The 23,467-nt window shown below is 41.3% G+C and overlaps 1 protein-coding gene across 1 annotated transcript; it reads left to right on the top strand.

The window, feature by feature from the left end:
- The first annotated feature begins 10,249 nt into the window (after nucleotides 1-10,249).
- On the top strand, nucleotides 10,250-22,959 carry MEPE (matrix extracellular phosphoglycoprotein). Its single transcript, XM_036455106.2, has 4 exons — nucleotides 10,250-10,312; nucleotides 14,995-15,048; nucleotides 16,010-16,102; nucleotides 21,132-22,959. Exons 1-4 carry the CDS (start codon nucleotides 10,259-10,261, stop codon nucleotides 22,572-22,574), a joined length of 1,644 nt encoding a protein of 547 aa, XP_036310999.1. The 5' UTR covers nucleotides 10,250-10,258; the 3' UTR covers nucleotides 22,575-22,959.
- Nucleotides 22,960-23,467: the final 508 nt, after the last annotated feature.

Raw genomic sequence — 23,467 nt, 5'->3', positions numbered from 1 at the left:
GATTCATTCTGAATGATGAGAAATCGTTAAAGTGAGAGAAAAGCAGAAAAATAAATACTCTTTTAAAAGAATAATCCAATATAAAAAAATATTTGTCTCACTTAGAAAAAGAATCAATATATTAATTAAAGGGAAACAATGAAGCAATCACTTGGATGTTTTGTTTCAAGTGCAAATATTTGTAAATATTTTCTGCCCTTAGAGTTAGAAAATACTTAGTGGGTTAAAATCTCATTAACTTGATTTGTTGGTCTAAGACTAAAAGTTCCCATGCAAATTACATTCCATTATATTCTGTTCTTTCTCAGGATATTCCACCCTTGAATTTCACAACACCCAGAGTCCAAGAAAGTAAGACCTCCATCAATGTGTACACATCTTGTCTTGCAATACAAATTCAACCTTCAACATTTCAGTCAGAGGTAATCAAATTTTCTCTGTACAGCAAAGTCAGCAAACTTTTCCTGTAAAGGATAAGATAATAAATTTTTTGGTTTTGCAGGCCATATGGTTTCTGTCACAACTACTCAATTCTGCCATTGCAACAAAAGCAGCCATAAAGAGTATGCAAGCAAATTGTCTTGGCTGTGTTTCAATAAAACTTTATTTGCAAAAACAAATTATGAGTCAGATTTGGCCCACAGGCTATCGTTTGCTGAATCCTGATTTAGATGATTGACTAAAGTCTTTACTATGAAGAAAAGTATTATAACTTTTTTTTAGCTGTTTAATCACTTAGGATATAAACAAAGGATCAGTGCACTCATTACCTTTCTCTTCTTCCAACTTGCAACTTGATCCTTTGTTTTAAACTCTTTAAAAATTAGTAAAATTTCTGGTGTTTGATAACAGTTATCAGTGAGTTATCTCCTTTTGCAAATACTTAATAAAATGCTCTATATAGTTCCTTAGCCTAAATGCATCGAAGTATTATCTTTGATAAGTAATGTTGAGGATAACTTTTTCACCATACTAATTATCTTTTGAACTTTCATGGAAAGATATTATCAGGTAAGTCTCAACCTTTAGGCAGTTGAAAGAAAGCTTGATCTTGATTTTAGCAGTGGGATAGCTACATAAAGACTGAACAACAAAAGCCATTACTTATTCTGTGTAGAATGGGTTATCATGAAATCTAGTATTGTGATAGTAAATTCTGAGTCAACTTCACTAGGCCAAGGGGTGCCCAAATTAAGCATTACTTCAGGATGTGTCTGTGAGAGCATTTCTGGATAAGATTAGCATTTGAATAGTGGACCTCAGTAAAGCTGATTGCTGTCAACAATATGAGTAATCATCATTTAACTGATTGAGGCCTGAATTGACAAAGGGCCTCAGAAAAGAAGAGGCCTCCTGAGAAAGGACAGACTATAACAAATAAAATTTGCATAAAAACTTTTATTCTTAGCCCAACAAATCCAGTTAATGAGTTTTTCACCCACTGAGCTAGGTCTTAAGCCAACATGTAGGAAGTCCAGTCTATTCTGCTAAAGAGAGATGTCATGTGAAGAAGCACCAAGGTACCATCTTAGATGTGCAACCTGGTCAAGTCTTAAGATAACTTTTATACCTGTCCCTCTCTGGCTGTTTGAAATGAGAGATTCTGAGTGAGGACCTTGCAGCTGAGCCAAGTCAACCCATAAAACCTTGAGAAATAACAATAAATTGGTGTGTTTTTTAAAATATATATATAGTATTGATTTCAGAGAGGAAGGAAGGGGAGAGAGCAATAAAAACATCCATGATGAGAGAGAATAATTGATTGGCTGCCTCTTGCACATCCCCCACTGGGGATCAAGCCTGCAACCTACTCATGTGCCCTGACCAGGACCTAACCATGACCTCCTGGTTCATGGTTTGGCTCTCAACCACTGAGCTATGCCAGCCAGGCAAATTGGTCTTGTAAATCACTAAGATTTGTGATAGTTCATTACATAGCAATAGATAACTGGAACGGGAACTGACAAGCATAGAGAAAATCTTAGTTCATGAGAATTAAGAAAGTCATGAGAGAAGAGCTAAAATAAAATAACAATGCCGAAAAACATGAAGTTAAAAACTTAGAAGACTAGACATGCTCCAATTTAGTAGGAAAACATCAGTATATGTCCAGTACAATGAATAACCACCTGGCAAATGTAGTCATATTTTGTGTCCTAAGGAGTAGTCTTGATTTCAAAAGACAAAGCGCTGTTTTGAGAATGAGAGATATTTCCCCCTTGAGGTCACACAACAAAGTTCTGTAGCCACTTCCAGCAGTGTCACCATGTCCTGAAGGAAAGGATTGGTATCATGATTACATTTTAACTACATCCTCTGGGTTACATTTTAAGGTGTAATAAGACATCTTTCTAATATAAAAATAAAAATAAAATTATATTGGCATGTCTTCTCTTTGCTAGTCATAGCAGAACAAGTAAACAAATAGCCTAGAGAAAAGAACACAGCTAGCTTCACGCTGTTCCATGACCCTCTGTGGCTCCGTATCTGGCTGGAATTTTTATGTACTTCTGTTGAAATCCCCAAATACTGAGGGAGGGGGGAAAAAAAACACCCTAAAAATAACAATAATTTTGGGGTAGATGAGAAAGATGGTTGTTAAGTGATGTTTCAGGGAGGGAAATGACCTTTTTAAAAACTTAGAATGAATATTGATACTTATGAATGAACATAGTTAAAACAGAAACATTTTCTTCTGCTAAAACAGGGCGAGACTCCCAGCACCCCCCACTCTGGGATCACTGGGGAATAAATACTTCTGTGAAATGCCTGAAGTCTTGACAAAGCTTTCAAGGTCTTTATGGGAAAGAGGAGACCGTTCAACAATGGCCCCTCTTCTCCGCTCACAACACCTTAACGATTCCCCCGCTGGTTCAGAAAGGGAAAGGCTGTGTATTTGTTGTGTATATAAATTACAAGATAGTTATTTTATGTCAAAACACACGAAGATATACATAGAATGTGTTTATGTCTACCTGCCTAAGAGAATACAGAGAAATGTGTTATCTAGTAGTGTTAAGAATAAGTTGGAGAAGAGGATTAAAAGATTGCTTACAATGCTAAGTTTTAATAAATGTAAAACAAAGTAACTGGGCCTACTATAGTGAAATACAGAGGATTTGGTAGTTTCCAGAAATAGACAGGAAAAGAAAAGAAAACAACAATAACAACCACAACAACAAAGTCCTTACTCCTGGATGAGGGTTTAATAGCTAAAATTTGTATTGTAGCTTGCTAGTTAGCTATATTTTAATGATTGTTCTCACTTGAGTTAAGGGTAAGAAATGAAAAAGCCAGCATGGAATGAAACATGTGCCATGAACTGCTTTTTTATCAAAAATCTCTTGGAGGAGCTACTCTACGTGTCAGCCTGGCCCGGGAAAGCCAGCTAAAGCACCATAGCTGGAGATGTCTGTCCCTGAACCCTGAACCATGAACCAGAGAAAGTTCAAGTGTCCATTTCCTGCCTTTTGTATTGCTCCCTAGCTTTTTTGTTTTATTTTGTTTTGTTTTCCAGTTAAATTGATATGGTGTGAGAATAGATAACCTTTTTTAACTCTGATCTTTATCTTTGCTTATTGGTTCCTAATAAATTTATAGCAAAACTGCACAAAAACTTTAGAAAATTTATGCTGAGTTTTTGAAGCTCAAGTTCAACCCAAAATATTGATATAAGCTACCAGAGGGTTAAAGTAACACCTCACCTTCACAGACTTGAACAAAAGATCATTCTCAGGTTTTCTTCCTAAAGTCTGTAACCTTCCAGTCAGAATAGGGTTTTGTTTTGCTTTGTGTGTGTGTGTGTGTGTGTGTGTGTGTTTTCTTTTGCCAATTGTAGGTTCTAAATTTACTATAAGGCTTAAGCTGAAATTCTTTTTTAGCTTTGAATTCATTTTAGCTTTGAGAGCATCTATATTTAGCTACTGCCAGTTACTCCTTGTTAGGACTAGTAACTACATGAAATTTTTTTCTTTTAAAAATTTCTCTTATAGAATACAGCTTGATCTAGATGGAACTAGATGCTTTCCCATGATTTATCAGGATTGGGGAACCTTTTTTTGTGCCATAGGCCATTAGGATATTTATAACATCAGTCTCAGGCCACACAGAATTATCAGCTTAAAAATTAACCTGCTATATTTGGTCAAACATTTATTTTTTTTAATATTTTTATTGATTTTAGAGAGGAAGGGTGAGGAAGAGAGAGAAACATCAATGATGAGAGAGAATCATTGATCAGCTGTTTCCTGTACGCTCCTCACTGGGCACCGGGCCTGTAACCCAGGCATGTGTCCTTGACTGGAATCAAACCTGGGATCTTTTGGTCTATAGGCCTACAGTCCAACCACCTAGCCAAAGCTGCTAGGGCTGGTCAAACATTTAATTAACTCACTCCTAACATCTTGGCTGGCTCAGACCAAATGATTCCAAGGGCATTATACAGCCCATGAGCCAGACGTTCCCCACCCCTGACTTAAATGAAGGGAAAATCTCTTTCATACACTCTAAAGTTATTTGGGGAAATGGAAAAACAAAGGGAAAGCAATATCTGAAACTATCTAACCTAATAATACAGTAATATGCAAATTAACCATCACTCTGCTACCCAAGCCATGCCCACCAGCCAATCAGGGCAAGTATGCAAATAATCAGAACCAAGATGGCAGTTAATTTGCATATCAATTCAACATAGGAAAAAGCCACACCTCTAGAAGGGAGTGAAGCTGCGGGGTGGTAGAGAAGGAAGAAAGCAGGCTGGGCAGTGACTGCAGCAGAAAGCCCTATTTCAGGAATCTTCCTGCAATGGGCCACTGGTAAATTAATACCAGTGGAAAAAAATCAACAAAATTTTCCAAGGCTGTACCATGTATGAAGCATATACCAGGTATCTACTCTTTCTGGATCATTCAAAAGTATAAAGTTAATATTTGAAACAATGTACAACCATAAAACACTGCATGACTTCCTAATTGTTATAGGCATTCCTGAATTATTTATTGCATTAATGGAATGTGAAAATGAGCATTTTTGTGGTATTCACATCTGGCTACTGTTAGATAGCTATATTTTTCTGTTCAGTCTTATGGTTCACTGAGCACTCTTTCTTGTTGTCTTTTTTTCTTTCCATTTTCTTGTTCATCTCTTTCCGCACCACCCAAATCCTTTGCACTTTGCTGGAATTCTGGTCGTTAATATTTATGATGTCTAGACAAATAGCTCTTAAACGTGAACTCTGTCATATTTTTCACTATGGCATTGCTTTTTCCCCTTATCAAGTAAGTTGTAAAAGACAACCTCGTGGGAAAGCAGAGGACAAAAAGAGACACAGAAGGATGTCATCTGAATTTAATGATAGGAAGACTGGGTGGGATGAGTAGCTTTTGTTTATCATTTAATTTAGAATTAGGTGCTGGACTAAGCACCCTGTAGACACTTGTTAATTTAATGTTTATGCTGACTCTATCAGATAGTATTGTGTTGTGGTTTTCAAACCTCACTTCAGAATCAGATTGCCTGATTACAAATTCTGGATTTTTATAAGTGCTAGATATGTGACCCTAAGCAGGTCACTTTACTGCTTTATGCTTCATCACTAAAAGCACCTGCAGCATAGAGCTCTTGTAAACACTAAATGAATTAATGCACTTTGTTTAGTTATTTATTTGTTTATTATTAAAAACAGTTATAGTTCACTCTTTTTAAAAGTATGTATATTTTTATTAATTTCAGAGAGGAAGGGAGAAGGAGAGAGAGATAAAAAACATCAATGATGAGAGAGAATCATTGATCAGCTGCCTCCTGCATGCCCCCTATGGGGGATCGAGCCTGTAAGCCAGGCATGTGACCTGGACCAGAATTGAACTGGGACCCTTCAGTCTGCAGGCCAACGCTCTCGTCACTGAGCCAAACTGGTTAGGGCAATGTACCACATTTAGAATAGTGCTTATACCAGAGTAACTACTCAATGAAAATTTAGCTTATTACTATGCTCCCCCTGTTTTCAGATGGCAAACTTGAGGCTTACAGAAGCTCAATTTAGTTGCTTAAGCAACTGACCCAGCAAGTCAGTACTAGAACTCAGGTAAGTTTGATTCTAAATATGATTAAGTTAAAGGTTTCCATTGCCAATGACAATGTTTAAATACTCTGAAATCCATGGTGAAATGATTGAGAGTCAACAGTGGTCCTAGTTTAATAGCTCAAATTTTAGTCCCAGCAAGTGTTTTAAAAACTCGGTCCAGCCGCTCAGAAGAGTAGGTTCAGAATTTGGATGAAGCAAAAACAGGGATTAGTCTGAACTAGAAAAGACACCATTCTCTCAGCTACAGCTGTCCAAGGGCTATTTGTTTGTTTCATTTTTCTCTTTATCTAAACAGGAAGTTAAGGGAAAGTGGGAGTTTATACTTAACTCTCATTAGATAGCATTTAGATCTGTTAAAATTGTATTTATTGGTAGTTCTCATCAATTGGTATGTCATAAAGAACACTTATCTTTTATTGATGTTTCACATAGGTTCCTAATATATAAGTTACCCCTCAAGGTATTATAATATTTTTAGACTGGCTGGAACCTCTTGAACTATTACAACTATAATTTTGACAACCAGATTGGGAAAAAACAGAAGAACAGGCAATTGTCCCAGAAAAGCATATTCCAATATGGTATATTGTGTCCACCTACTCAGAAAGTCAACATCCTCAACTGACCACTTTATAACATTCATATTCAAACCCAAACTGGCAATATTTCCCCCTACATCACTTCTGCAGTTTCCCCAACATCAATAAAAAGCAGCTTTATCCTTCCAGTTGCTCAAAACAAAAAACTTGGTATCACCCTTTATTCTTGATTTTCTCTCAGGACCCATATCTCATGCATCAGCAAATTCTACTGCCTTTATTTTCAAAATACATTCAGAACATAACCACTCCTCCCCACCCCTTCTGCTACCACTCAGTTCACGTCCCAATCAGCTCTTCCTCATGTTACCCACAGAAGTTCCCAGCCAGGCTCTGCCTATTCCTACCTCCTTTGCTCCCTCAGTTACTCCTCTGCCCCAAACCTCCAAGGGCTTTTTTCTCCTGCCAAAGTTTTGCAATGACCCATAGGCCCTTTATCATCTGCCACCTGATGCCTCTCTGACCTCATTTCCTGTTATTCCCCTTGTCAGTCCCTTCAGCTAAGCTGACCTCTTCTCTGTTTCTGGAAGAAGCAAGCAAGCTCTTGCCTCCTCGTCCTCCTCGTCCTCTTCCTTCTGCCTAGAATGAATGCTCTTCTCTTGGAGAGTCATATGCATCTAGGTCTTTACTCAAAAGTCACCTCTCAGTGAGCCCTTCCCAGGATTCCCTATCTAAAATTTTAACCTAGTGTCCCCACCCCCTTCCTGCAATGCTTTTTCTTCTTAGATTAAGTCCATGTCACTGTATAACTTACTATATTTTACTTATTTATTCTGTGAATTATCTATCTCCCCACCAGATTATAAAGAAAGGTATTTTTTTTTGTCCTTTGTTCATGCTGTTTCCCCAATGACTGCCACACAACAGGAACTCAACATTTTTCTTTAAGTGTTACTGAGTTTAATTCAGACAAAGTTGAAATTATAAACTTTCTACATAAAATTATTGCTAAAATGTTTTCCATTTTTAAGCTTGTTAATTATTCAGTCAGTCTTAATCAATAGTTTTGAAATCAATTTTAATGATCTGACAATATGCTATACCAAGCTGAGGTATTTATATTTTCTGTTTATCCCAACTTTCTGGAACATTTGATAGCAGCTTTCCACCGCAAAAACATTTTTAGATTAAAATTACTTTGCCCCCTATGGTTATCTGTGGGCACTGGTAACAAATTGTTTTTGCTGGTGCTAAGTGAAACAATGCTGATTGGCCATTGGGGACTCTAACAAACTTTAAATTTCAGCAAAATGCCAGAAACTGCTAATCCTGAAGAAGAAGCCAGGTAATCTGAGGCAAAAGGAAACCAGGTAACTTGGCTTTCTTGATAGCTTTATAATGCAATTGTTTACATTTTCAGGACGCATACCGATCAGGTAGAGAGATAACTTTTGAAACTAAATGCAGATTGAAGGTTTTCTCTATTGAGCACAACTGTGTAATATTTAGTGCTTTGTTTTATACAACAGGAAGTACATTACCAAGTTCTAGAAATTAATAGCTAAAACTGATGGCAATTTCTTCTTTGATTTGACTGTCAGCCTTATCAAGATCCACAATAACGCAAATACTCTAATAGTACTCCATCCCTTCACGTATAACCAGGACAAGGATAATGTGATCTTATTCATACTTTACAACCTCATCGGTGTTGGTATCATCTGGATGAGTATTTCTCAGCATTATGTTGTTTAATAAGTGGCTTGCATTGTTCTGATCTGTAAAATGCATGGATGGCTACATTACAGATAGAATTAAGGTTCTAAAATTATGTTAATTTTGAAGAGAATAGCCTAGAATTTTAGAATATATTTAATAATCATATGTATTTCTTCAAATAAAATGTGTTTTTAATTCTGAAATGTTTAAATATTACAACAGTATTTAGATTATTTTTCCCATTAAAAGTGTTTTTCTCCAAGTATTCTCAAATAGTGGTATACATTTTTAATTCTCATACTGGTTGTTATATGTCTGTGTGGTAGTTAGTAAAATACTTAATCTGCATTAAAATCAACAGACTAGTAACTCAATGTTATGTTGACTTTATTTCCAATCTAAAATTCAGTGAACTAACTAGATCCTTTTAGTATATTTACCAAAGGATAAACATGTATCTTTATCCATAGCTAAATGATAATTTAAAAAAATTTATTGTTGACAGTATTACAGTTGTCCCTCATTTCCTCCCTTTGCCCCCTTCACACAGATCCCTCCCCATCCTAGTCTTCCCCTCACTATTATCTGTGTCCATGGGTTATGCATACAAGCATGTATGTTCTTTGGTTAATCTCTTCCCATTCTCTCTTTTAACTGAGATTTGTCATTCTGTTCCATTAAATGTTAATGTTTTAAACATAATTTTGTTGCATCCAATATCAGATATTATTTGCCTTTAAATCAACTACATATAGGTTTCTCTGTAATAAATTAAAGAATGAAAACATTCCAAGTGGCATAAAGTTTTGATTAAGAATACCGGTTCTCTGGCTACATTGCCAGTTATTAAGCCCAGTTCTGCCCCTCAATGCTTGGGAATTCTGGGATAAGTTACTTGACTTTCTGTGTCTATTTTCTAACCTATAAAACAGGAATAGTAAATACCACCTAACTCATAAGGATATTATGAGTCTTTATTAATTGAATGTGTAAAATTTTTTAGAATAGTTCTTAGTTCATTTTAGTATTAATATATGTTAGCTATTAATATAAATATTACATCAATTGTTTCACTCTCCAGCTCATGGACAGACACTAGATCAGATACATTGCTAGCGTATATAAGAACATATATTGGGGAACCAGCTTGGTAGCAGACAAAATTATATTCCTCACCATGGAAACTGCTATCCTGGCAAATCATTTAAAGAGTACGTTATAAGCTGCTATACTAAACTTAATGTTATTATGAATTATATAAGTCACTAAATTAAATGATCTCTCTCTAAAGACAAAAGGAACAAGTTTAGGCGGACTGTAGAGCAAATAAAGAAATCTATAAAGTTTGTTAATATGAACTGACTTCATTGCCTTACTAATATTGGACACTCCTAGCCCATTTGGCTCAGTGGATAAAGCATCAGCCTGCAGACAGACGCATCCTGCGTTGGATTCCGGTCAAGGGCATGTACCTTGGTTGGATTCCAGTCAAGAGCTTGTACCTTGGTTGCAGGCTCCTCCCCAGACTGGGCCCTGGTCGGGGTTCATGCAGGAGGCAATCAATCAATGTGTTCTCTCACATGGATAGTTCTCTCTGCCTTTCTATTCCACTTTGTAAAAAATCAATGGAAAAATACCCTCAGGTGAGGATTAAAAAATAAAAAATAAAAAAACAATAATATTGGATAATTTTCATTTTCACATGAAATAATTAGACATATAAAAGCACTTTCATGAAAGTATCCACACTTGGGCATAAGTAAATTATACACAGTTTCTTGTTTTTTAATTTAAAAAGGACTTCTAGGGGAAGGGTGTTTGAATATACTTTTGTATTCTACTTATTTTTAGAATTGCAGTTTGTAATTTGCAATGCTTTAGGGTAAAATACATTGTCTTTTTACAGAGATTCTCAAAGATGCAAATTGTCTGCGTGGGACTGCTTCTATCCCATCTGACCTGGGCAGCACCCGTAAGCATTACTGATTTGAGTTACGAATCATAAAACCTATCGCTCTTTTTACCTATTTTTCTCTTAAGCAATGTCTTTTCAAACTAGTAACGCTTACCTAGTTCAGTGATAATGAAGCAAAAAGAAAGCACCCAGCACCAGACACCGAAACCTACCCACCAAGGAGCCCTTCAAGGAACATGTGCTGAATAAAACATGTCCACACGCTGCCTTTTAGGAAACACTAGAAAGAGTCCTTTTGAGAAAACCAAGAGCCAGCCACAGTGTTTGAAATCAGCTAACACTAATGAGAAAAGGCTCAGGGACCCAAATTATAACATGTCAAAAGAACTTTCCAATATCTTACTGAAAACCGGGCGGGAAATGACTTGAGAACTTTAAGGCTAAACAACTAGATTTTGTAACTATATGGCAACACAGAAGGAGCAGAGCTTTCCTGTCATTCTTGTTGCACCTCAATATGTCAGATCCTGGTGATGATCTTCTCTTCCTCAGTGAGGCTAAAGATGGGAGGCAGTGCCCCCAAGCTTACCCCAAACCAAGCTCCCATTTCCCCTGTGTCTCTTTTCCCCTCTGATTCACCCAGATGAGTCCTCAGGATGTGACTAAATTATCTTGTGAAAATGCTGAGTGTCAACCGATATTTTCTGCCATGCAGACACAGTGCCAATTAGATAATGTCTGGAAAGCATCCTAACTTCCCAGAGCAATCTTTCGGTTGGAGAACCATGGAAACCGGCAGTCATTCTGTTGCCAGAAGGACTTAAATATAGGTCCTGAGAAAGTGGGCGACCAGTGGGTCACCCACTGACAAGCATGAACCGTGTCATCGGAAGAGGACAGCAGAAGTGGAGGAAAGCTTGTCCCCTCTCAGCGGACAGCCTCCGGCAGTCCTGTGGGGGTTGTGCTGCTTAAAATAGACATCTGCCAGGCCCCATGCACAGGGCGGCCGCAAGGCATGATGGGGGTCAAGTGGGTCTTGCTGACCCAGCTCAGTCCCACCAGCCATGGGATGAATCTATTTTGAGCAGCACAGTCCAAGGAACAGAGGGAGTGGCACTCTCCAACCATTTTCCTGTAAATGCGCTGTGTCAACATCCATCCAGTGACCACTGGTCCATCGTAGGGCCACAGTCAAGCCTGGGAGAACTGCCAAGTGGGTACGGGGGGAGGTGGGAGGGGAGCACATTTCAAAGGAAAGAGGATTTGCAAAGACATAGAAACAAAATTTGGAATTGTAAAGATTATGTTTTCTCCCAGATATATAGATTCTATTTGAGCGTTTATCTAAATAAGTCAATAATAGTTTGGTGTTACCAGAAATTGGTATATATGGAGTCATTTACATATGGTTTGGAACTAGAATCCAGATTCAAATTGAAGGGGAGGGGAAAAAAATTCCTGACTCTCCTAGGTCTGAAAATTAACTGACAAAGATATGTGAACAGGAGAAAAGCATACAAGTTTATTGAATTTTTATATGTAAGGGGAGCCTTCCTAAGAGAATGAAAACCTGAAGAAGTGACCGGGGCAGGAAGCTTTCATTTTTACCTTTTAGACTAAATTTGTGAAGCATTGACGAGGCAAAAAGGTTTGGGCTATGGGCAGTCCAGCTAGGGCTAGGGAGTCCTGATCTTCCTCCGGTAAGAACATTCGGGTTAGTTTAACAAGGTTTGCTTGCACATCCCTCAGGTGTGGTCTCTGGACTGGTAAAAGTCTGTCTGCCATAAAAGGAGAATTTATTTCCTGCCTTTAGACAGGAGAGGAGGAACTTCTTTTCCTTACTACTTTTTCATTGCCTTCAGCTCAAAATAAATTTTATGTCAAAGAGGCATATGTGGGAGCCATGTTCTGGTTTCCTTCAAAAACAAAATTTAAAAACGGTAGGACAGAGAAGCATTGATTATTGGACCATGTAATTTAATTGGTATTCATCAATATGCAATTGACTCTAAAGACTTTGTGATAAGTTACCCTGTTATAAGTTCAGGATTTATGATTGTGAATTACATTAAGTATTCTATACTATCAAGTGTGCTTTTAATATATGTGCATGTGTTATGCTCTCTAAGAAGATGCCAAGTACCACAAACTGTCATTTCTTTTTAAAATTAATATCTAATTATCTAATTTTTATGCTTTCTCTTTCCTGTAGCCCATTTCCAGATCTGTTTCCACTGTTTTGATATTTTTGGAGAAATGATGCAAAGATCTAAATGTAAATGCACAAGGTCATTTAAGAACCAACATAAAAAAGGCAATAAAATCATAAAGTATGCCTGAAAGCATTTAATATAAAGTGTAGGAAACATTACCTCTTATTAATAAAAATGTTTTTCCCATATATCAGCCCATTTAGAAATGTACTATTTTAACGCTGGGACTTTAAGGCAGATGCTTTAGGTCAAAATATCTCCTTAACTTGTACTAGTGCTACCAGCTGTGTAAGTATAGGCAATTCTGTTTCTCTACTCCCTTTCTCAGAGGGATTATTATGGGAATCAGATGAAATTATTTACATGAAAGTAGTTTACAAACTGTATAGTGCTATATAAATATAAGATGTCATCGACAAACTATTTTTTGCATACAAATTTGTGCTTTTATTTTTATGGGCAAGAGTTGTTCTTTTATTTTCTATCATAGGTAGATTTCTGAGAATAGAAGTATTGAGTAGAAGTAACTGAATTTTTTTCCATAGATATGGCCATAGTTTCTTCCCCAAATGTTATACATTTTCATATTCTCACCACAGATATGTATCATACTGTCCTTCTCTCTAGATACCCATTCACTGAGTATAAAATTATATTTTGTTATTTCTTTAATGTGCATTTTTCTGTCTTTTAAAAGTTGGTTTATAATCGATATACGATATTATAATACATTAGTTTCAGGTTTACAACAGAGTGATTCAATACTTTTATACAGTATAAAGTGATCGCCAAGAGAAGGCTGTCCCCATACAAAGTTATTACAATATTATTGACTCTGTTCCCTAGGCCGTACGTTACCTGTCCCTGACTTACTTTATAACTGGAAGTTTGTACCTCTCAATCCCCTTTCCTTTTATTGCGATCCCTCTGCCTTCTCCCTTCTGGCAGCCACCAGTCCGTCCTCTGTATCTGCAATTGGCTAACTTCTGTTGTTTCTGGAATGGAATGGCCTCTCAAGCAGATCTGCCTTAGAGCTCAGCCAATAGAGCACTTTTACTAAAGTTTTGAGTTTATTTCTAAGATGATTTCAGGGTTCTATGAAATGAAGCAACATGAAGCCTGCCTTGGGCTGGAGGAACAAGGAAGGAGGTGGTGGTCCCAGTCCTGGGGGTACCAGGAAATTGGAGCACAAGGAGATGCATCCACTCCTAAAGAAGCAGCCCAAAGGGGAGGGCACACCTTGACTCCTCCTTCTACCCTTCAGTTCCCAGTGGGTCTCCCATCAGCCAAGCCCAGACTGGAGCCAGATGGCAAAGTAACTCAGCAAATGGCAAGTGCAGGGATCACTAGAGAGAGCAGAAATATGGTATCTGAAAGCACGCAGGATAACCGCCCGTATCTGATGGCTGGGAAATACAGAATTCTGAGGCTTAATCAGGCATAAGACTCTTTCCCGTAAGGGTTTTCTCTCTTACACAGCAGACACCACCATGATTCCCGTTTCCCCTTCAGCATACGCAATCAGACACAAACCAGTCCCACCCATTGTCTCCTCTTGCTACATCTGAGATAACTTGGGAATTTCAGAAATAAAAAGAAAGTAAAAATGCCAAGACTAAAAGAATTGGTATGCCTGTTGCTTCCATGGCAAGCTTGCTCCAGGACTCTCAGCTCTTCTGCATGCTCTCCTGTGACACCTAAATTTTACCCTAAAAATTTGGAGCAAGATGCCTGGGTCTATGTCTTTTTAGTTTCTGGCCTTTCCCTAATAGCTACTTCTTACTCCCCATCCGCCCCAGGTACCCTCAAGATATATTGGCACTTTTATGTCAGATCAAGAGAAGTATTTTGTCCTAATCTGCAGGTTTCCCCATTTCCCTTGTCCTGAAGAAATGTCTGCCCAGGTGACTGGCATGATAAAGTTTCATCCTCGGGCGCGGTACTTCCCCTTCCGTGCAGGGCTGTGGTTTTACTCTTGCAGGATAACCAGCGGCAGCCTGTCTGAACTCACAGAGCCATTACTGAATTTTTAAAAATGTATTTTTTTTTATTGATTTTAGAGAGGAAGGGAGAGGGAGAGACAGAGAAATATTAACGATGAGCGAGAATCATTGATCAGCTGTCTCCTGCACACACACCCTACTGAGGATCAAGCCCGCAACTAACTAGGCATATGCCCTGACCAGGAATCAAACCGTGACCTCCTGGTTCACAGGTTGACGCTCAGCCACTGAGCCACACTGGCCAGGCACCATTACTGAATTTATGCAACTAATGCACAGTGTCCTCCCCAGCCTGGCGTGGATGTCGTTCTGTAATTGCCTCCCTGTGGGGGAGGGTGCGGGCACCCACTGGTGGCACTGAGACTAATGTTAACGTGGCGAGTGTACCCATCCTTTCCTGGTTAGGATGATTTCCCACAATGAGTGGCACAATGCAGTGAGAGGAAAATAAAAGATTTGCTATTTGAAGACATGAATGAAAGAATGGATGCTTGGTAAAGTTTTATTTCTCATTTCCTTTCAGACGGCTCTACCACAGGCTGAGAAAAATGGGCAAGACTGTGAAGAAGAACAGAGGGTAAACAGAGTTATTCTTCTCAAATAAACCCATTTCAAGTCTGTAAAGGAAAAAGCCAGTCAGAGGAAATTTTTAACTGTCAAAAATAGTCTTGTGTGTACTTAGAATGAAACTACAAAAACATACACCATAACTTTGGCACTTTAATTTTGTCACAACATGTGACAGAAAAGAGAAAAGCATTCTAAATGGAGATTTATCTTCAACATGATTTCTTCTTACAGAGGGATAAGTGAGTAAAAATTCTGAGATATTGTTATTAAGTAAACACCATCTTCCCACACATGAACAGGAGAACAGAGTAATAAATGAGGGAGAAAACAAAGGAAGGAGCATGCATGAGCCTAAACGGGGAGTTCTGTTTACAGGGAGTGGGGTTTCCGATGCATCCAGAGAGTTAAACAAGCTCCCTCCGCTTTCAGGTCACCAAATTGCAGCTTAGTCCCGCCCGCCACAGCTGCTTCTGGCAGCCCCAGAGAATTCCATTCCAAGAACTAACAATGTTCTGTTCTCTGTCTCGGTTGAAAATTATAAAGGCAAAAACATTTAAGAGCCTGGATTTCCATGCTGCAAGTTTTACCAATTGGACATCAGACATGTATACTGTAAAATCTGCTTTTCTTCTAGTCCCCCTGCCCCTTCCCCCTGGAAATACTTCCAAGTGCTCCATTTCCACTGAAATGCGGTCATCAAATTGATACATCCGGGGAAAGAGGGCAGTTGATAATCATCCGTAAGGAAAATGGATTTAGAGACATGCAGAAAAGAAAGGAACAGGCTACTAGTATCCTCAGGGACTGGTGGACACACGCCCTCCTGTGGTAATAAGAAGAACTGCCATTTGTTAGAGGCAGAATTAGACTTCACCCAAATTTTAAAATATCTGTGCTATCCAAGAGAGAGCCAGGAGACGTCTCAGTCAGAGACAAACTCATCTTATTGGAATGTTGTGTTTTTGTAGATCACCTACAAGGGTCACCATGAGAAACATGGGTATTATATTCTCAAGTATGTTTACACATCACCTGGGAGGAAAAATCAAACGAACATAAAGGTAAGCTGAATTTCTGAGGGATGATCCTTATCAGGAGTCCAACTTGGACAAATTCTAGGGAAACAGAGTTTGATTTTCTCCTGCTCTGGGGTTTTGGTTTGCGGCTAGTACCTTTGTCCTTCCCTCACCTGCCAGGCTTCTCAGCCAGCTCTGCTGTGGGGCTCTATGTCCCAGAGTCTTCCTGACGCAGGAGGGCCACCCCAGGCCCTGGCCCAAACCTGGCCCTCCTTCAGGACCTGTCAAGTCAGATGTGATACTGGTGGACCCTGAACACCCATGAATTTTTTAAAATATATTTTATTGATTTTTTACAGAGAGGAAGAGAGATGGATAGGGAGTTAGAAAAATAGATGAGAGAGAATCATTGATCAGCTGCCTCTTGCACACCTCCTACTGGGGATGTGCCCGCAACCAAGAACATGCCCTTGACCAGAATTGAACCTTTCAGTCTGCAGGCGGACACTCTATCCAGAGCCAAACCGGTTTTGGCTGAAATTTTTTGTTTTGTTTTGTTTATTGCTTCTGATTAATGTTTGGTGTTTTATAGGGAGGTTTTCTGGGCATATACTACTATGTGCTCTAACGATGAGGATTAGAGGTCATTTTGGCCTAGAGTGACACATTCTATTGTCCCTTAAATTCATGCCACAGAGGACACCATCTGTATCAGGATGTTCAGAAGAGAAAGAATAAGGGCCTTGTCGCTGGAATGGAACAATAATTCCTTCATTCAGTTCCCTCTTGTCAATTCATTGGCCAAGGAGCTGGACACAGCTTAAAATGCCATCAGCAAAAAAGGACTACTTACTTTTTTTTAAATCTGACTTCATTTCCCATGAAAGTTGTAGTTTCCCTTCCGAACGTTGTTTTGTTCTGCTTGATATTCTGTAGCTGCATCTCTATGACTAACTTTCTGTTAAACTATGTATTGAGCACTTCCTACTTTGTGTAAGATACTAGGTGAAATAAAATGAGAGAATCTAATTCTCTCTCTCCAGGATGTTAGAATTATAAAGGAAACAAATGGCACTTACAAAAATCATTAACCCAAGACAGAATGTGCAAAGTGCTACATAAGGGGTACTCAAAATAGTAGTATGCTTTCAGTCTTGGGTTAGAAAAAGATTAGTTCCTAGTCGGGTGTTCTGGGGGAAAGTACATAATGGGAGTAATTGAGCTGTGGAGGAAGAGTAGGATTTGAGCAAGCAAGTGGCTGGGAGAGGCCAAATCCATGAAAAGAATAATATGAGTGAAGGTGTACAGCACATGTGTCAAACACAAGGCCCGCGGGCCAAATCCGTCCCGCCAAGCCTTGCAATGTGGCCCGCACCGCGCTTTCATCACTGCACTCCACTGCGTTTCCATCACAATGACAGTTTATGACTGTTCAGTAAACCATTCGGCCCGCGATTTAGGCTGGATTTTAGATTTTTGCCCCTTCTCTGATTGAGTTCGACACCCCTAGTGTACAGGTAGAAAAACAGAGCAAAGGAAAGCAGACCAGCCAGCTGACACAGAGATCATCACAGTCAGCAGTGCAACCATCAGGCAATCAGTGAACACAAGCAATTGCAAAAATAATTCAGCACCATGTAAAACAATTTATTTTATTTTTTTAAATCAATCTTTATTGTTCATATTGTTACAAAGGTTCCTCATTTCTTCCCCCTCCACCAGGTTCCCACCCCACCCTCCACCCCCTCCCCATCCCCCATTGTCCACATTTATAGGTGCACAGTTTATGTTCAGTCTCTTCCTCCCTCCCTTTCCCTGATAGTAAATCTGTTACTTAGCATTTTCTCATATCAATAATACCACCACATGCCCATTGATACATTTCACACAAAAGACATTTCCAAATAGGTCAACCAGCCTCATCCAGGCCCCACCCAAGGCACTCATAGATCAACACCCCAGCCCTATACTAACTCAACACATCCAGATCTAAGCCTTCATCACTTGATTCAGCAGACCCTCAAGTTCCCACAAAAGTTTCCAGCCATGTCTGAGAGGCAGCCCTGGGGCAGGGGCAGGTGAGAAGCGAGCTGTTCCGGGCCTGGCTGCTTCGGGCCTGGCCTCTGTTGCTCTGGTTCGTTCCACAACCAGCTGCTCCGGGTCTGGTCACCGCCGCTCCCAACCTAGTTGCTCTGGACCTGGCTGCTGCTGCTCCGGGCCTGGCCGCACCCGACCTGGCTGCTCTAGGCCCAGCTGCTCCAGGCCTGGCCGCTCCCAGCCTGGCAGCTGCTGCTCCGGGCCTGGCTGCTCCCAGCCAGGCAGCTGCTGCTCTGGGCCTGGCTGCTCCCAGCCAGGCAGCTGCTGCTCCGGGCCTGGCTGCACCAGACCCGGCTTCTCCGGGCCTGGCCGCTCCCAGCCTGGCAACCACTGGCTGCTCCCAGCCTGGCAACCGCTGGCCGCTCCCAGCCAGGCAGCTGCTGCTCCGGGCCTGGCCGCACCAGACCCGGCTGCTCCGGGCCTGGCCGCTCCCAGCCTGTCAGCCGCTGCTCCGGGCCTGGCCACACCCGACCCGGCTGCTCCGGACCTGGCCGCTCCCAGCCTGTCAGCTGCTGCTCCGGGCCTGGCCGCACCAGACCCGGCTGCTCTGGGCCACGCCGCTCCCAGCCTGGCAGCTGCTGCTCCGGGCCTGGCCGCACCAGACCCGGCTGCTCTGGGCCTGGCTGCCCCGGGCCCGGCCACTCCGAGTCTGGCCGCTCCCAGCCTGGATGCTCCGGGCTTGGCTACTGCTCTTCTGGACCCGGTTGCCATTGCTTTGTGCCTGGGCACTCTAGGCCTGGCCGCCGCTGTTCCAACATTCTGTCCTTTTCTTTTTTTTTTTTTAAATGCATTATGTTGCAATGTTGGCTGGTGAGTTGAGTTCTGACTTAGTCTTTGATTTTTCAAGATCTTCTTTGTATTCTTTCTCAAGTAATTTTACTATCTTTTGCTCTCACTTGATTTCTTCACATTGAGAACTTTGGTTTCTTCCTCCTTGTCCTGGGAGCTCAGCAGGTTGGCTTGTGGCACCCCTTTGTTCTCCGCGGGCTCCCGCGCTGCTCCAGCCTGTTGCCGGGGTCGGCGCCTCCCAGGAAGCAGCCCCCGGCCTTGGCTCCGTTGCCTGCGCTCAGAGGTCGATGGCTCAGGGGCACCCCCTTCCCTGGGGGCCCCGTCGCCCGGCTCCCTGCAGGCACCCGGCTGGCTGGTGTCCTGGCTGGTGTCCGGCAGGGCTCCTGCTCCCTGTCGCATTCCTCCAGTCTGGAGCTTTTTTTTTTTTTCTCCTTCCCGTTAGGGGAGTCTAGGATCAGAGTCAACAGACTGTCCTCTGCGCGCAGTGCGCGCGACTCTGAGGGCTCCGCTTTTTGCCACTCCCCTGGTATTCCGCCTCACAGCCCCGTCTCCCCCTGCCCGAGCCTGGGTCCCCAGGGTCTGGTCCAGGACTGGGGTTCAGAGCAGTCTGGACTGAGGCTCAGCGCTGCTGGAGGCTTTGTTTCTTCCGGCTAGGGTAATCCAGCATCAGAGTCAACATTCAGTCCTCTGCGCGTGCGCGCGATTCCAGGGGCCCTGCTTTTCGCTGCTCATTTGGGATTCCGCCTCACAGCCCCGTCTCCCCCGCTGGAGCCTGGGTCCCCAGGGTCTGGCTCATAACTGGGGGTCAGCGCTGCTGGTTCTGGGGTTCAGCCCAGGCTGGGGGTTTTATTTCCTTCCTGCTAGGGAACGCCAGGCAGCACCCAGCCCTCTCCTCCTCTCCGGCTGTGACCTCTCCACGCGCGCGTGCGTGCGAGCGCGCAGCATGTCTCCGTACCTTAGGCTTTTTTTCAGCTCCTCTGATTTTCCTTCTGGTTTTCTCTTTCCTTCTTGTTGTAGAATTTTCAGTCAGTCGACTACCTGTAGCTCTGGGCGATGTCCACTCTACATTTTAGTTGTATTCCATTGAAATTGTTGTGTGCTGCTGCGGTTAGGTGTCTACCCGAGCAGCCATCTTGGATCCTCCCCCCATGTAAAACAATTTAAAAGTTGTTTTATGTTTTCACTCATAAAAGAATTCCATTCAGTCTTTAGTAAAATGCACAGAATTCATTAGTATATATGCTACTGTTTTAAAAGCAGTAAAAGCACTAAATGTAAAATAAAACTTCCCATTTTGGAATACAAAGGGGGAAAAGTTAAAAAGGAATTATTACAAACTAAAGATTTTCTAAAGCACCTGCTTAAACTCAAAAGAATAATTAGCAATAAGCAAATGAACTTGATTGCCAAGGAAAATATAAATGTCCATGTAAAACTTTGCAAGATTTAATGTCTTAAAATAAGTCAAATGTTTAAAATACTTCTTATTTGCCTGGTTGGCATGACTCAGTGGTTGAGCTTTTACCTATGAACCAGGAGTTCACAGTTTGATTCCCCGTCAAGACATATGTCCAGGTTGTAGGCTCGGTCCCCAGTGGGGGATGTGCAGTTGACAGCCAATCAATGATTCTCTCAAATCATTGATGCTTTTATCTCTCTCTCTCTCCCTCTCCCTTTCTCTCTGAAACCAATAAAACTATATATTAAAAAAATAAAATACTTCTTACTTAAAGACAACTCAGTATAATTTTTTCTATTATATTTTTTTCTCACTGAAAATCCTTATTTTCCGAATATACCTGCCAAATAAAATATTAGTGAATAATGATGTTATAACTCCTCAAATAAATCATTTCATATTAGCTTTTAAAGATACCACAAGTTGGAACTTTTGTATATTGCATATTAGCAAGCTTCATAAGAATAGTGGGCATATCCATAAACCATTTTTATCTTGAAATTCAACTGTGAGGTGATGCAACAATTTCCTCACTACTTCAAACATTTATAAAGTACCTGTATAAAAGCTGGCAGTCCTTCAAGTAGAACAGTACTATGTTTGAGAGAGAGGAAGAGAGAAGAATATGAAAATAGAAGAGAGAATAGTTTTAAAAATATGAACTAAGAATTAGATTTTTAAAAGTTAACATAAAATAATCACTTTATGCTAAAAATTATACTTTACCAGGAAGAAAAAAACAAAGACAATATTGTTCTTCACCTTTCTGGCAAGAGAAGAAATCAAGAGCCAGCACTTAAAGAAAACCTTGCCCAAGAGAGAGAGAAAGACTTGTCCCTCCGTGGAGTTGATAAAAATAACCAAATTAGTAAATCTCCAAATCTTTTTGAAACTAGACAGACAACGAATGAAGACTACAGTATTAGTCACAAAGATAATGCCTACAATGACCTACAGATGCCCACTTACCCCGAATCCACTGGGAATAATGGGTCTGAGGATGGAGGCGATGTTCTCAGCGAACTTCATGACCAAGAAGAATATGGTGCAGCTCTCACCAGAAATAATGCACAACTTATAATGGTGCCAGGAGCTGCGATTGAGCCATTGGGAGATAAAAGCAAAGATATCAAACCCAGGAATGTTCCAAGCAAAAGTTCAGCAGGTGCAAACCATGCTAAAGCCCCCTCAAAAGGTAAGAAGAATCATCAAAGAGATCCGCAAGCCCCCAGTGCCCCAGCCAAAGGCAAAAGCATGTACCACATCCAATACAGCACTGACTATCTAAAACAGGCCCCCACACTCAAAAAAATCCCCAGCGATTTCGAAGGCAGCGGCTATCCAGATCTTCATGTGAGGGGGGACAATGTCTCCCCGTTCAGTGGAGATGGCCAACCTTTTAAGGACGTTTCAGGCAAAGGAGAAGCTATGGGTCCTGACCCAGAGGGTGCAGGTATTCCAACAGAGCTTTCCGGCCCGGGGGAAGCAGAGACGATGAACCCCGAGGCAGGAGGCCCAGGTTATAACGACATCCCAGAGGGAGCAGAAGATGGCAGAAGTGCCATTGGAACCCGGGATGGTGTCAGCCTCGTGGGGGGCAGCAACGACATCATAGGGAGCACCAATTTCAGGGAACTCCCTGGGAAAGAAGGAAACAGAGTGGATGCCGGCGGCCAAAATGCTCACCAAGGGCAAGTGGAGTTTCATTACCCTCAGGGACCTTCGAAGGAGAAAAGGAAAGAAGGCGGTCGTGACGTTGCTGAAAGCACCGATTATAATGAAATTCCGAGAAATGGCAAAGGGGGGAGTAGGGAAGGTACGGAACATTCTAACAGGAATCAAGTGGCCTCGAGTGAAAAGCAGCGATTTCCCGGTAAGGGCAAAAGTCCGAGCCAGCTCACCCCTCCTCAGGGTCTTGACGATGACATTAACGGTGACATAGGTTCCCATAGTGACCCCAATAATGAGGGGCCTATACCCACACACAGTGGGAGGAATCAGTATGGACCCCACAGACAGAACAGCTCCCCCTGGGGGAAGGGCCTGCCACAGAGAAAGGGCCCCTGGGCTCATAGAAAGTCCCAGCCCAACAGGAGGTTCAGGCCCCCTAGACAGCACGACAGCAGTGAGTCATCCGACAGCGCCAGTTCCAGCGAGAGCGAGGGAGACTAGGCCACTAGGAATTCCCAGCAGATCAAGTTCAAATCCCCAGACATCCCTGACTTGACGGTGAAGGAGAGCCGCCCCATAGTGAACCAGGTAAAGTGAAGAAGGACAGGGCAGGGAACTGGGGAAGTCTAGAAACTCAGCCTCCTGGGCAGATCTGTGGCTATTTTTATGGTTGAGGTATGAAATTCTATTCAAAGTTACGATGCTTTATGAAATTCTATTCAAAGTTACGATGCTTTTTTAAGAAAAAAAAATCATTAAGGATTTATGCAATAGGTAGCATTTGAATAGGTGTCATTTAAAAATAGTTTCTGAATGTCAAGCATCTCTTGTTGCTTTATAGATAGGAAAACAAACAGTTATCTCTCACATTGTAATCTATAATAAATGATCAATAAGAAAAATCTGTTGATTCTGGCAATTCATTTTAGAGACAACAAGACTAGTCCCGCGCCTGGCAAAGGCAGTGCCGTGAAGTCAATCTGCTGAATAAAGCTTGCGAGAGAACATGCCCGCATCCCTCTGCCCTCGTCCCTCTCGGCCTGAGCCAGCCTTTCCCTCTTCCGGGAAGTCCCTCTTCCCCGCAGTTCCTCTGCTCTGGTAAACACCCTGCTGCTCAGCCTGCTCCCTCTCCTCTGCTGTACTTTCCCAGCTCCTCAGAAGGCGATTTCTATTTCCAGAAACAAATCGCCACTTCTATCTCACTCCCACACAAAGAGAAAAAGAACCTGAAAGAAATGATAAGTGAACCCGAAAACAAGGATTACCTTTTCCCCTAATTTATTCTCCATCTTCCAAGTAGAACAGATATCAGTATCAACCAATAAATTAGTGTAGCATCAGAATTCCAGAATAAACTATTTCTAGTAATCTTTTTGAATAAAAGACTATTTTGT

The sequence above is a fragment of the Pipistrellus kuhlii genome, unplaced genomic scaffold (genome assembly GCF_014108245.1).
Source record: "Pipistrellus kuhlii isolate mPipKuh1 unplaced genomic scaffold, mPipKuh1.p scaffold_m20_p_1, whole genome shotgun sequence".
NCBI lineage: Eukaryota > Metazoa > Chordata > Mammalia > Chiroptera > Vespertilionidae > Pipistrellus > Pipistrellus kuhlii.
This window is presented reverse-complemented; position numbering and strand designations above follow the sequence as displayed.

What these genes read in the sequence shown, in the direction of transcription:
- MEPE (XM_036455106.2), top strand. Translation starts at nt 10,259, where the DNA reads ATGCAAATTGTCTGCGTGGGACTGCTTCTATCCCATCTGACCTGGGCA. An exon ending in ATCTGACCTGGGCAGCACCC is followed by an intron (nt 10,313 to 14,994) that starts GTAAGCATTACT and finishes ATTTCCTTTCAG; the next exon opens with ACGGCTCTACCACAGGCTGA. An exon ending in ACTGTGAAGAAGAACAGAGG is followed by an intron (nt 15,049 to 16,009) that starts GTAAACAGAGTT and finishes GTGTTTTTGTAG; the next exon opens with ATCACCTACAAGGGTCACCA.